Here is an 11,832-nt window from a genome sequence, read left to right as displayed (position 1 = left end):
CTCAGAATAGGAGCCGCAGGGTTGCAGTGTGTTCCACAGAGGTTACTTCCAGGTAACTGCACAGGATTAAAGCCTCAAAAGTGTATAAAGGTGTCTGTACAAGGAAGGTGGTGGTAGAGCTGAAGCAGGTGAGGAGGGTTTGGGGAAGAAAAGCAGAGGTAACAGAAATGTCCTGGGCACAAAATAGATTTTCTAGAACTTGGACAAAATCCACTGTTGCAAAAGTTTCCTATGAGTTTCCTTGATGCGACTCTTGAGCCAATTAAATTGCACGGTGCAAAGTTTATTTTATGAAACAAAGAGCTCAGTCATCTGAAAAGTCTCCAAACCTGTCTAAAGGCAGGTCCTTGCGCCTTTTATACAGTTCAGTAAACAACATTCTTGTACATGCCTATTAAGCTTCTCAACTGTGGAATTTTCTGTAACACTTTACGTTTCTAACATCCTCTGAGCATCTCTTTAGCATACAATAAAACTGGGTCAAAAACTTGTTTTGAGCCAGGATGTACTGCTCTTGCTGTTTCTGGTGGTTTTGCTCTTAAGACCATTTTAACTCCTGTATCTGCAAAACAGGAAGTATTCTGACCTTTTAGAACAGATCAGTCTGCAGCTGTTCCCCTTTTTACAGTTTGAAGCAATTTTGTAGATTGAAGCAATAAGGACAACTTGGAGCCAAGCTACAAGTGACGCCTTACATAAGTTGGACACTTGTCAGCTTCCCTCATGTTTTGATGGGAAATGCAGGCATCCTGGTCTTGCAGCTGTAATGGAGAGCGAAGCTGTAAAACCAGGACGCCTACATTTCCCATCGAGGGAAGCTGACAAGTGTCCAACCTGTGTAAGGCATCACTTGTAGCTTGGCTCTGAGACATTACTGATAAATCTAATTTTTTAAATGGATTTTTCCATCTCCACTGCCCCCTAATGGAAGATCCACAGTGCACTCCTGCGCAAACTTACCCTAGTCTAAACCTATTAATTTCAATGTGCCTAGATTGGCATAACTTCATATGGGATTGCACTGTTTGCTATGACAAGACACAGGAGTAACACAACTAGTCAATATGACGCAGGTCCACATGCAGACAACATGATTTCTCTTCTAGCTGATGTTGACCTGCCTGTTCCAGTTGCAAGCCATCCTTGTCTGCACTTGCTATGAAAATTCCGGTCCTCCTTTGTTGCAGCCTGATCTGAGTTTGGGGGCCTGGATAGCTTTATTTTCTCCTTATTAATTTCCATTAAGCTCTTCTTACTGTCCCCTTGTTAACTCTTGCATCTGATATTTAAGATTGACCAGCCTTTGGCCACAGGCAATACATTTTATTCGTACTTAAAAACAACAAACAGCCACTGGGTTTATTTTTATTACTGTATTCATAGTTCCCTTTTCTCACGGAGGCTCAGGGAAGAAGACAGTGTGTAAATGAATGCAAATCAAACAGGACAAGACCTCTAACAAACAACACGACTAGGATTTCAGCAATCTGAAACGAAGTCTAAAGTATTAAACTTGTGTTAAATAAGACAGAAAATGGTCTTCCGTGAGTAGAAAACGAGGTGAGAGCCGGGTAACAGGCGATTATTCATTTATTTACGTTTTTCCGAAGGATTACACAATGTGAGTCAGGCCAGTCCATTTCAAAGACATTTCATTGAACAATGCAGCAGAGTATACAAATGCAAATTTGTAAAGGTTTAAAATCGCAGTGCTAAAGCGGAGCATAAGTAATTCCAGGACTGACATATTAAACACAGAGGCTGTTTTCAGTAGAAGGCTGATAATGGGAGAAGTAACGGAGTTTCCCTCTTAAACCGCCTGTGCCTGGACCACACAACGCGCACGCCCATTCAAGACACACAAGTGAAAGAGCCGCCTTCCTTCTCGCAGGGGCTGGGTTTGTTCTGCGGCTCACCCCAGCTCGGGCTCAGCCCACCAGTCAACCTGTACGGTGATCAGTGAGGAATTTGCTGCTGCTCCCTGGCGGGGTGGCGTTAAGGGGAACTCCACGGGAAGGAGCGGGGGAAGATGCGCTTTCTATTCATCTCGCAGTTGCAAGCGGAAGCAACAGGCTGCCTCGGAGCGTCTTGGGTAAGGCGATCCTTTCCTTGTCGCTCGGTTACATTGTTAATGTCCCGGACCCGCTTTTAAACAGCAGTGGAGCTGCGCCCCGTTAGCGATCGGAGCAAAACGGGGTCTCCAAGCGTAGTCTGGGTCATCCTGGTAAACTACACAGCGCGGCTGCATCCGGTAAGAGACCGCCGCCTATTTGCGCCTCCTATCCAGGTTCGGTTTATGACAGGATGATGCTCTGTACTCTGTTTAAAGGGATGCTTTATTTCGCTCGCAGTCCTTCTTGCTGGTCTTTTGTTTGTGAGCTTGGAAAGATTTAACTTTTTTTAGAGGCTTGCCATATTGTGCATTTTCCGGCAGTAGTATATCCCTAAATCCGGCTCTGATTTCCTCCATTGCAACTATTGCAACTTCCAGGGGGAGCCTGGAAATTTCCGGGATTGCAACTGATCTCTGGACGACAGAAATCAGTTCTCCTAGAGAAAATGGCTGTTTTGCAGGGCGGACTCTGTGACGTTATTCCTTGCTGAGGTCCTTCCCCTCCCCAAACCTCCACCCCCAGATCTCCAGGAATTACTCTACCCAGAGCTAGAAAGTAGGGTTGCCAACCTCCAGGTGGAGCCTGGGGATCTCCTGGAATTACAACTAACATCCCAGCCACAGAGAGAGTTTCTCCTGGAGAAAATGGTTACTTTGGGGGATGGACTGTGTGGCGTTATACTCAGAAGCTCCACCCCCACTTTTCCAGGAATTCCCCAACCTGGAGTTGGCAACTCAGGTATATAGGACACAGCCATTAACACTGCAGGCTTCAAGAGAAATGCTTGAGGAGCACATCTGTGCTCCTCTTGTGCAACATGGAATGGGCTGTTCCCATGTCAGGGTTTTCCCTGCCCTGCAGGTGAAGCAGGGGTGACTGCACTGCTCCGTTACAAAGTTCGGTTTTGTGGGCTGAGGCTATTCTGCAGGCATGAATTTTTGGGAAGCTCTGTGTATATATAAGATCATATGAAGTCATAAAACAAAAGGAGGCTTATATTTTTTTGAGATTCAGTCCAGCTGCCTCCTTTCTTTTCATCCCAGCCATCTTCTCTCTTTATTCCCCTTCTCACTGTCTCAGCTCTTCCAATTTCCCTTCTCAGTAAACCCCAAATTCTGCCCCCTCTTGTTCAACCATCACCCCCTTTCTCCCTGGCTGCTCCCTTGCCATTGGAGGTCTCTGCTCTCTAGCTTGTATCTGGCTCCTTCCCTTGAAATGTCTGTTTAAAAACTCCGCACCTCATTCTTACACAGGTTTCCTGCCTGGCCTTTTTTCTCCCCGGCCCCCTCTCTTGTGTTTTTGGCCTCTTTCATTGCAAGTCTTTGGTCACAGTCTATGTCTGTTGTTTTATGGAAAGCTTCGACTTATTACCCACTCTTGAGAAATAGTATTGGGCAAAGCTGGTTGGTTTGTTGTGTTCTTTCTATGAAATTCTTCCTCAGGAACTTTTTGTTGCTTAGAGAGGCAAGAATACAGTTGTGTATCTGTAGCATTCCAGAAAACAGCTCCCCCACAGAAGGCAGAAATCCTGCCTTGTTCCAGCCATCCTCTTGTAGCCCTCTCAGTCAGTATTTTCTAAATGTTGGACTCTCGCTAATGCGAGGGGAAACAATTTCAGCATCTCTTGACAGCACAATCCTGGCACCTTGTTGTACTTTAACTGGGCTTCTGCATGCTCAATTGCATATTCATCACAAGTGCTAAATGACGGCCTGTCTGTCCCTTTTCTTTGTGTTAAGTGCATTGCATGGAATGAGGCTTCTAACCCATACTAGTGAAAACCATCTATAGGGGACTTACCTCACCTCCCAACTCTGGGCACTGATCACAGCCACTCCAGCAACCAGGCAGGCAGGACACATTCCCTTGTTTGTGAGACCAAAAGCTCTCAATTTCCCAAAGGCCAGGCTTTCCCATCTCAGGGTTCATTTCTGGATGCACCAGTGCACAAGACATGAATTCCAGAGTCAGCTTAGTAAAAGATAAGTTTATTAGTTAAGGAGAGTCTCCAAAAGCATGATGTGCTCTTACTCAGACAACAAGTATTAGGAAATCCTATTGTTGCTACATATTAAAATTGCTTTGAGAGGTAGCTACCAACTCTAAGTGATTTCCATTGCTGCATATCTCACCCGTTAGAAAGCAAGCCCGCTCTCTTGCCTAGTTGGTTCAGCATTAGGACACACGGAAGTGATAGAATGGCTGAACAGCCATCTTTTCACCCAGCAACTCATGAACCAATCAGGGCTTGTTACCAGAACTGCTGTTTTATGGGGGAATTAGCTTGCAGTCTGGGTTTTAATTAGTGTGAATCTTAACCAGCTATACCAGAGTCCCTCTTCCAGATTACTCGTGCAATCAGGAGGCAAGACTAATAAAGATAAAACGTGTTTTACTAATAATGTTGTGTATGCCTACAATAACACACACAAGCAAGGTACACACAAGAACTAGTAAATAAAGAGTAGGAAAAATAGAGCCGTTTGCATTAGCAGGACAGCCCACTTGAGATTGACGGAACGGGGCGATACTCACCTGCTCACAGCATGGAATAAAGATGTAGCAGCAAAGCGTGGCGGTATCTAATGCCTGCACTAGACATGCAGAGATGGTCAGGGTCCAAGATAGGAATGGTGCGCGCACCGCATGGCAGGGAAAGCCTGCTTAAGTACCCAAAAACGTACCCTGAGGTGGGTGCCTTTCCCTGTGGTTCTCACAGGGGAAACAAAGGCTTAATGGGTCTACAACTATCCTTAATGGGTCACTTTAGGATCTGAATATATGATTGTGACACCTCGGGAAGAGGGGACAAAGGAGGGGAGGGGAGTGCCGGGTGGGTTGATTGTATCTTCCAGGAAGCTGGAGTTGTCTTGATGGCATCAGCTCTGGAATGTAGAGGTTGTATTGAGATGCGTCCATTAGGTGTTTGGGACAGCTGGCACTTAGCTTCCATTCCAGGGCGGCTTCCAAGATATGCATAGCAGGGCGAGGCTGTGACAGGCATGTGTTCACAAAATGGCTTCTCAGAGTGAACTGTTCATGTTGGCCTTTTGGCTGCCTGGGAGCATGGCTTCTGCCTTAGCACGGCTTGGGCTTGCTAGCAGACTGCCTGGTGGCAAGGGCAGACCCAGTGACCGTCCTACAAGAGGCTCTCCATGGGAGCTGATCAGGGGGTGCCTGGCCAGGCTCGTGGGGAGTCCCTCCGGCTGGCACTGTGCTGCTAGTGGCTTGGCTTTGGGCCCAAGTGAGGCAGGTATCCACGGAGGCAGGAAACAAGCACAGATGGTACAGTCCGTTGCAGTAGAGAGAACAGGAAATAGGCACGGGCAATGCTGCCCCTAAACAGAGTCTTTGGTGGAGCTTTAAAACAGCAATGCAGGAAACTGACACAGTTCATGGCAGGCCCCACAACAGGAGAGGGGGGTGGTCCCTGGCAACACGCTAAGCTACTAATTGGCATTACAGCTGTATGAAAAACTAGGGAGTCAACACAGAGCTCTCTGAGAACAGTCTCTCCAAGGTCAAATCTCTGGAGAATGGAGAGATTGCTTCACAGGTGTTTTCAATCAGCTCTGCAAACACATTTCTGAACTAGGCCACAAACCTTCCAGCACTTACAGTCCTGAACTTAAGTTCAGCCATTTTCTCTCAAAGACCTAGTTTCAGGTTAGCAACTTCCATAGACCATTCTCAGAAGTACCTATTCCAGAGAAATCATCCCAGAGAAAATGGCTCTGGCAGCTTGTTTTTAAGCATCCATTGTCTGACACACAAAGGTAGGTAGTCCCCTGTGCGAGCACCGAATCATTACTGACCCATGGGGGACATCACATCACGACATTTTCTTAGCAGACTTTTTACGGGGTGGTTTGCCATTTGCCTTCCCCAGTCATCTACACTTTACCTCCAGGAAACTGGGTATTCATTTTACTGACCTTGGAAGGATGGAGGGCTGAGTCAACCTTGAGCCGGTTATCTGAATACGGCTTCCACCAGGATCGAACTCAGGTCGTGAGCAGAGCTTGGACTGCAGTACTGCAGCTTACCACTCTGCGCCCCGGGGCTGACACACAGAAGCAGAATTAACTGTTTAAACAGAAAAAACAACTGTGGAATTTGAAGCAGATCCAGTTCTAGTCATGGTGAAATGTGAACACAAAGCCATATTGAGGGGCTAGCAGATTAGCAGAAGCAGAGAAAGTTTTTATTCGATTCAGGCTTTCAAGCTCTTTCAATGCCTCTAACTAATAATAAAAACAGAAATCCGGTTTTTTTCCCCCAGCTGTGGTGTGTTGCTACATTCCAGCCTCATCTCCAGAGATCCTCACTTACACATGGCAGTCATTGGCCTCATCACAAAGTCTCAGGAGCCAGGTAAATCACCTGCATGTGGTTTTTCAGAGTGGACATGTGAGAGAATTAACAACTGATAATTTTTTAAAGCTAAGAACATTAACATTTTACATGGCAGTAAAGACTAAAATCAGTTTTAGATCTGATTTTCAAGTACTTTTTTTATTAATACCAGTGGCCAGCTTAGTATGAAGGATACAGAGCTGATGTGGTTGGCTGCTAAGAGCTTTTCCCCTACTCTGTGCTGCTTAACTTTCAACTTTGGGCTTCGGGTTTCGTGTCCTTGCCCAGGCCACGTCTTCAGCTGACACTGTGGACCTACTTTGTTTTTACCTTCCCCAGTGCCCTTGCAAAGCATCTCCGTGGATGTGGCGGTCCAAGGTTTTGTGGCTGATGTGGTGTCTGAGCTTCGGTACAAGAATGAAGAAAAGGCCACAGTGGAAGTTACCTTTGTTTTCCCTCTGGATGATGAAGCTGCTGTCTATGCCTTTGAGGGCCTGATCGGTGGGACACGGATTGAAGCCCAGATCCGAGAGAAGAAGCAGGTGAAGGGGCTCAAGGAAGCATGGGGAATCTTTGGAAATGTGGGGCCTAGTTTCAAAGGGGAGCTGGAGACTTCTCTTGAGTAAGATCAGTCCCCCCAATCCATATCTTGTGTCAATAAACCCAAATGTGGTGCACAAAATAAACCATTCTGAATGTAATTTTTTTCCACTTTACTAGTTTATTAAGCATTCTACTATGCTGTTTGTATATTTTCAGAATACTTGAGTATGAAAGTGGGTAAAAATCCTGTAGCATTTGATTAATAGGATAGGTAGGAAGAACTGGGAGAAAGGTCAAGGGAGAGGGAAAGGTCTTCCTGGGCTAGTTTGTGGCTGTTCTTGGTGAAGAAGAGAGAGGATGAAACAACAAAAAAATTATAAAATGCAAGAGAATGCCAAAAGCAAAAAAGGGGGATACCTGAGACACATACATATGACATAGCAATTTGTGAAGTGGATTAAGGTAGGCATTTTGCGAAAGAAATTAAATGTATTGTTGAGAGGAAAATAAGCTCATCAGAAATTTAGAGAAGAGTAAAGGGCCTCTACCTTATACTAAAACAAGAGCCCATCATCAGGATCACAACGCCTGCATCATCAGTTTTGACTCTTATCTATTATCAAAATCCCTCAACTACAGTTCAGGAAAACATTTCAGGTGTGAGAACAGCATGAAACGTCTTCTTGTCACAAGCAGAGTTCAACCTCTTCCATGGTGAGCATCCTCTTTCAAAGCATTCCCTATAGACAGCATATTCACTGGTATAATAGCACACTTTCTTTTGCATCTGTGGAAGTCAACCTGCACCATGCCTCCTGCATCTCTAATGCTCCCTCCTTTCCCTGTTCCTACAAAGGCACAGCAAGAATACGAGGATGCCCTGAGCGAAGGACGGGGAGCCTTCCTGCTTGAGAGGGAGACAAACACCAGTGACATTTTCACCTGCAGTCTGGGCAACCTTCCTCCCGACGGGGAGGCCACACTGAAGCTGCGCTATGTCCAGGCATTGGCTCCCGAGCCTGATGGGGCCGTCCGCTTTGTCCTGCCTGCTGTGCTGAACCCGCGCTACACACCCCAGGGTACGTATGTTCAGTTCCAAAAATATTTTAATTCCTTGTCTGACAGTCAGGAAGGGCACAGTTATCATTTTAATAAAATATTGGAAGAGTTGTTATTATATAAGGAACTTGTATCAGGGAAACCTCCTTCCTGAGCAAAGATGCATCCATCCCCCCAGGTTGCAACAGAATTGGAAAAAAAGGTACAGTTTAATAGACAAGTCTTATTTCACCACAGACATATTGATGCCCAAAAATTTGTGAACACAACTGTGTATCTTAGCACAGTTGGCTTGGATGAGATCTTCATTTTCCTCTTCTTTGTCGTGTGGTTTGATCTACATGAAAATCTTTCTAGGAAGAGAGAGAGAGATTCCAGGACAGACTTCAAGGTTGCCATTAGTTTATATGTTAAGGCCTGATGTATTCATGCAGTGGAGTGAGATGGAAACACAAAACCCTTAGAATATAATATTCCAATTCAGACTACTGGAGGGGGGGATCATATTTTTTACTATTCCCCTGTTCATACAAAAATGGCTGATGATAAGCCACATGCTCACAAAAAAGTGGACTGAACATATTACCGAGGTCATAGTTCTTTATTGGATTGGAACTGTTTATATTAAAACCATTCAAAAACATTGTCTCAAGTGGCAGATGCCATTCTCCACCTGTTGCATGTGTTGACTTGAACAAAAGAGAGATTTCGTCTATGATCCATCCAGTCCATGTGCTATGTGTTTCTGTCTGTCTATGATTTACCTGCAATAACTCCATTTCTTCTGCCTCTGAAACCAGAAATGCACAGTGTGGACTGCTGGTGTATTAAGATAGGGTCCCCCCCTGTCATATTTGGGTGGCTTTACCTGTGTGTCTCTGTATAGGATCAGAAGGGGACACCGTCACCATGGGCATACCACGAGTGCCCAGGGGAAAGCTTCCGTATACACTCAGCCTCTGTGCCACACTGGAGTCCTCCCACGGCATCAACCGGGTGGAATCCAAATGCACCCTTGCGCCCCTTCGCTTCACAGCAGAAGACCGTACTGCTGCCCAGGTGGGGCTTCTACGGAACTGACCATTTATGCTGGGAGTTGTTTCTGAAGAAGGGTGATTCCCCCCTCCTCCAGAAAATTCATGTAAACCCTGCACCAAAAATGTTACTGCAGCTATTTAAACCTGCATTTTAACTCAGCAGTTCACAGGCACATGATACAAAGACCTATAATCCAGATGTAGGTACTACAAGAGGATGTTTAATTAGTAGCTCTGAATCATAACAAGATTTTTTTCCCTGTTGACAATAAGAAGGGAGTTTGCCAAAAACTGTACCACTCTGTGGTGACCCGAGTATAATCCTGCACTGTGTTGTGACTAAATAGCAAGTGCAATTCTACAGGCATATTCCACCCACCCACTCGCATGCACACATACACACCCTTTTAAGTGTTTCACCATGCTGATCCCACAATGCATCCAAAATTCATGGAGTTTTTGCTATATGGTTAGGCAAAGAGTATCATAGCAAAGCTGAGTGACAGCGCACAAACATCAACAAAAATGTGAGGAAGTGAGAAAATGTAGGGGCCCATTTTAAGAAGAGAAAACATAGGCAAGCAGGGATTGATCAGGACGCCCCGTATTGCCACAGTTCCCCTTTACATAAATGGCAAAGCATTTTAAAGTGAATTTTCTGATCTCCTTTCCCATACCTGCTGCTAATTAAATAATATGGGGGAGAAGCTGATATTCAGACATTCAGGGGGAACCACTGAAAGGCTTTACTAAGCATAGTTTTCCTAAATATACAGATGGATCCGTAATCTCTATGAAGTGTTATGGGGTGTTGGAAATTATTTGGGGGCTCCATGAGGCTCTATATGACTCCGGCTGCTTTTGTTTGACATTCTTGGTATAGGAATAAGCATTATCAATTTTTCAATGGTTCTTACCCCACCCCCCTTTCTGCATGAGTTTCTAATCTGGACATTGAAAGGAGGGAAGCCCAGAACAGTGACTCGTGCAGAACTGCAGAGGTTGGCTCATGTCACTGCACATTGTTTTGTTGTGTATTTTTAACAGGTTTCATTCTGTGATCAAGTTCCACCCAGTCCAGAGAAAGAGAGTAGAATTAGTAGAGGTTGATTGCAAAAAGTCAAGGCCAGACCAGTGACTCATGCAGAGACATGGCAAGCAGCATTCTCCATGAAGAGTGTTTTTTTGTCTTGGAGGACCTTTAAGATGCAAATTATTTTTTCTCTCATAGAATACTAGCAGTTCTGTCCAGACAAAGAGTATAAGACTATCCAATACTGACTTTGTGGAAAAATGGTAAAAACAGATGTAAAAGTAGGTGATGAGAGTTCCTGCAGAAACTGATATGTTTCCCAGCTCCAGTCCTTCTTGTTATTTCTTGTTTTCCTTCCCCAAAGGTCTCCTTGGCTGAAGGGCACCAGTTTGACCGAGATGTGGAGCTGTTGATTTATTATGAGGATGTTCACAAGCCCAGTGCAGTCCTCGAGGCTGGGAAGCCTGGAGCTGCACCAGGTGGGCAAGCCATGGACCAGGGCTGAAGTGCAAGGGATTCTGGGAGACGCCTGTGGCCTTGATAGGGAAGGTCCGCACAGTACTTGGTGAAGATGGAAATACCTGTTGATTCTCCTTTCTTTCTGTGCCAAACAGGCTCCTTGATGGGGGACCCAGCACTTCTGGTCACCATGTACCCCAGCTTGCGCTGTGCCTCCAAACCAGGCCTGAATGCCACCGGGGAGTTCATCTTCCTGCTGGATCGGTCTGGCAGCATGGGTTGCAGCACTGATTCCAGCAGCTCTGATGCACCACCACGTATTCAGAGCGCCAAGGTACATTTGAACAGATTAAATGCTGGAGCCTCTGGAAGAGAAAAGGTGATGTAGGGGTTGGTTGAACAAGGAAAGAGGTAGAGAATGAGAAAGCAACTGTGGAAACATGGAGGATATGCTGTTATGTGGAAGCAAATGGAAAAGATTGTTAGAGCATCGTTGCATGGGGGAGGAAACAAGTGGCAAGGAGACAGGAAGTGCTCTGTGGAAGCATGGAGATAATACTGAACCAAATTCAGAAGGACCTTTAGGGTGATGCTACCTTTCCTCTCCCCCTCCTCAGGAGACCCTGATTCTGCTGCTAAAGAGCCTCCCGCTGGGCTGTTATTTCAACATTTACGGCTTTGGATCCACCTATAACTCGTTCTACCTGTGAGTGTGAGAGTGCTGTCCTTCACTCCCTTTTCCTTTCCTTTTTCATGTCGCCTCCCTGAATCTAAAGGAAAGGAGTTGGAAAGGAGGTACTGCTACAGTCCACAAAAAACAAAGTAACAGAACTCATCCACTCCATTATGGGTGCCCCTGCCATCTGAGACTAGACAACCCAAGCAACCCAAGAAAGGACCTTTTTGGCTGTGGCCCCAAAACTTTGGAATTTCCTCCCTATGGAGATTCCTCCTCCTCTCTGTATCATTGTCTTCCACCATCATTGTCTTAATTTTGTTTGGCATTCTCCCACTAACTGTCATTGGCCATCCTCCCTGGTTGTGGAGTTACGTGTCTGCGTGTTTATATGTTTCGTTGAATGGTTTAAATATTTCATGTACACTTTATTTTAAATGCTGCTTTAATGTTTATGTTTAGTGAAATGTTTATATTTAATGAAGATCCTATTTGGGTTGAAAGGCTGGATAGAAATATTTTAAATAAATAAAATAATAAGTCATCGTTTTGACA

The 11,832-nt window shown here is 45.2% G+C and overlaps 1 protein-coding gene across 8 annotated transcripts in view; it reads left to right on the top strand.

Annotated features, from left to right (window-relative positions):
* The first annotated feature begins 1,936 nt into the window (after positions 1-1,936).
* Positions 1,937-11,832, top strand: part of LOC129340250 (von Willebrand factor A domain-containing protein 5A-like) — a 63,018-nt gene continuing 53,122 nt past the window's right edge. For 4 of the 8 annotated variants that reach the window (XM_054994926.1, XM_054994927.1, XM_054994925.1 and 1 more), the window contains exons 1-8: positions 2,033-2,251; positions 6,397-6,488; positions 6,810-7,012; positions 7,870-8,092; positions 8,959-9,131; positions 10,507-10,621; positions 10,757-10,935; positions 11,219-11,307. In XM_054994926.1, the coding sequence (XP_054850901.1) occupies positions 6,449-6,488; positions 6,810-7,012; positions 7,870-8,092; positions 8,959-9,131; positions 10,507-10,621; positions 10,757-10,935; positions 11,219-11,307 (1,022 nt within the window). In that variant the 5' untranslated portion in view covers positions 2,033-2,251; positions 6,397-6,448. Of the gene's footprint in view, positions 2,252-6,396; positions 6,489-6,809; positions 7,013-7,869; positions 8,093-8,958; positions 9,132-10,506; positions 10,622-10,756; positions 10,936-11,218; positions 11,308-11,832 lie in introns of all 8 variants that reach the window. The other 4 variants (XM_054994930.1, XM_054994929.1, XM_054994931.1 and 1 more) reach the window with 3 other exon arrangements.

Source organism: Eublepharis macularius, chromosome 12 (assembly GCF_028583425.1).
Source record: "Eublepharis macularius isolate TG4126 chromosome 12, MPM_Emac_v1.0, whole genome shotgun sequence".
In the NCBI taxonomy this organism is placed as follows: domain Eukaryota; kingdom Metazoa; phylum Chordata; class Lepidosauria; order Squamata; family Eublepharidae; genus Eublepharis; species Eublepharis macularius.
This window is presented reverse-complemented; position numbering and strand designations above follow the sequence as displayed.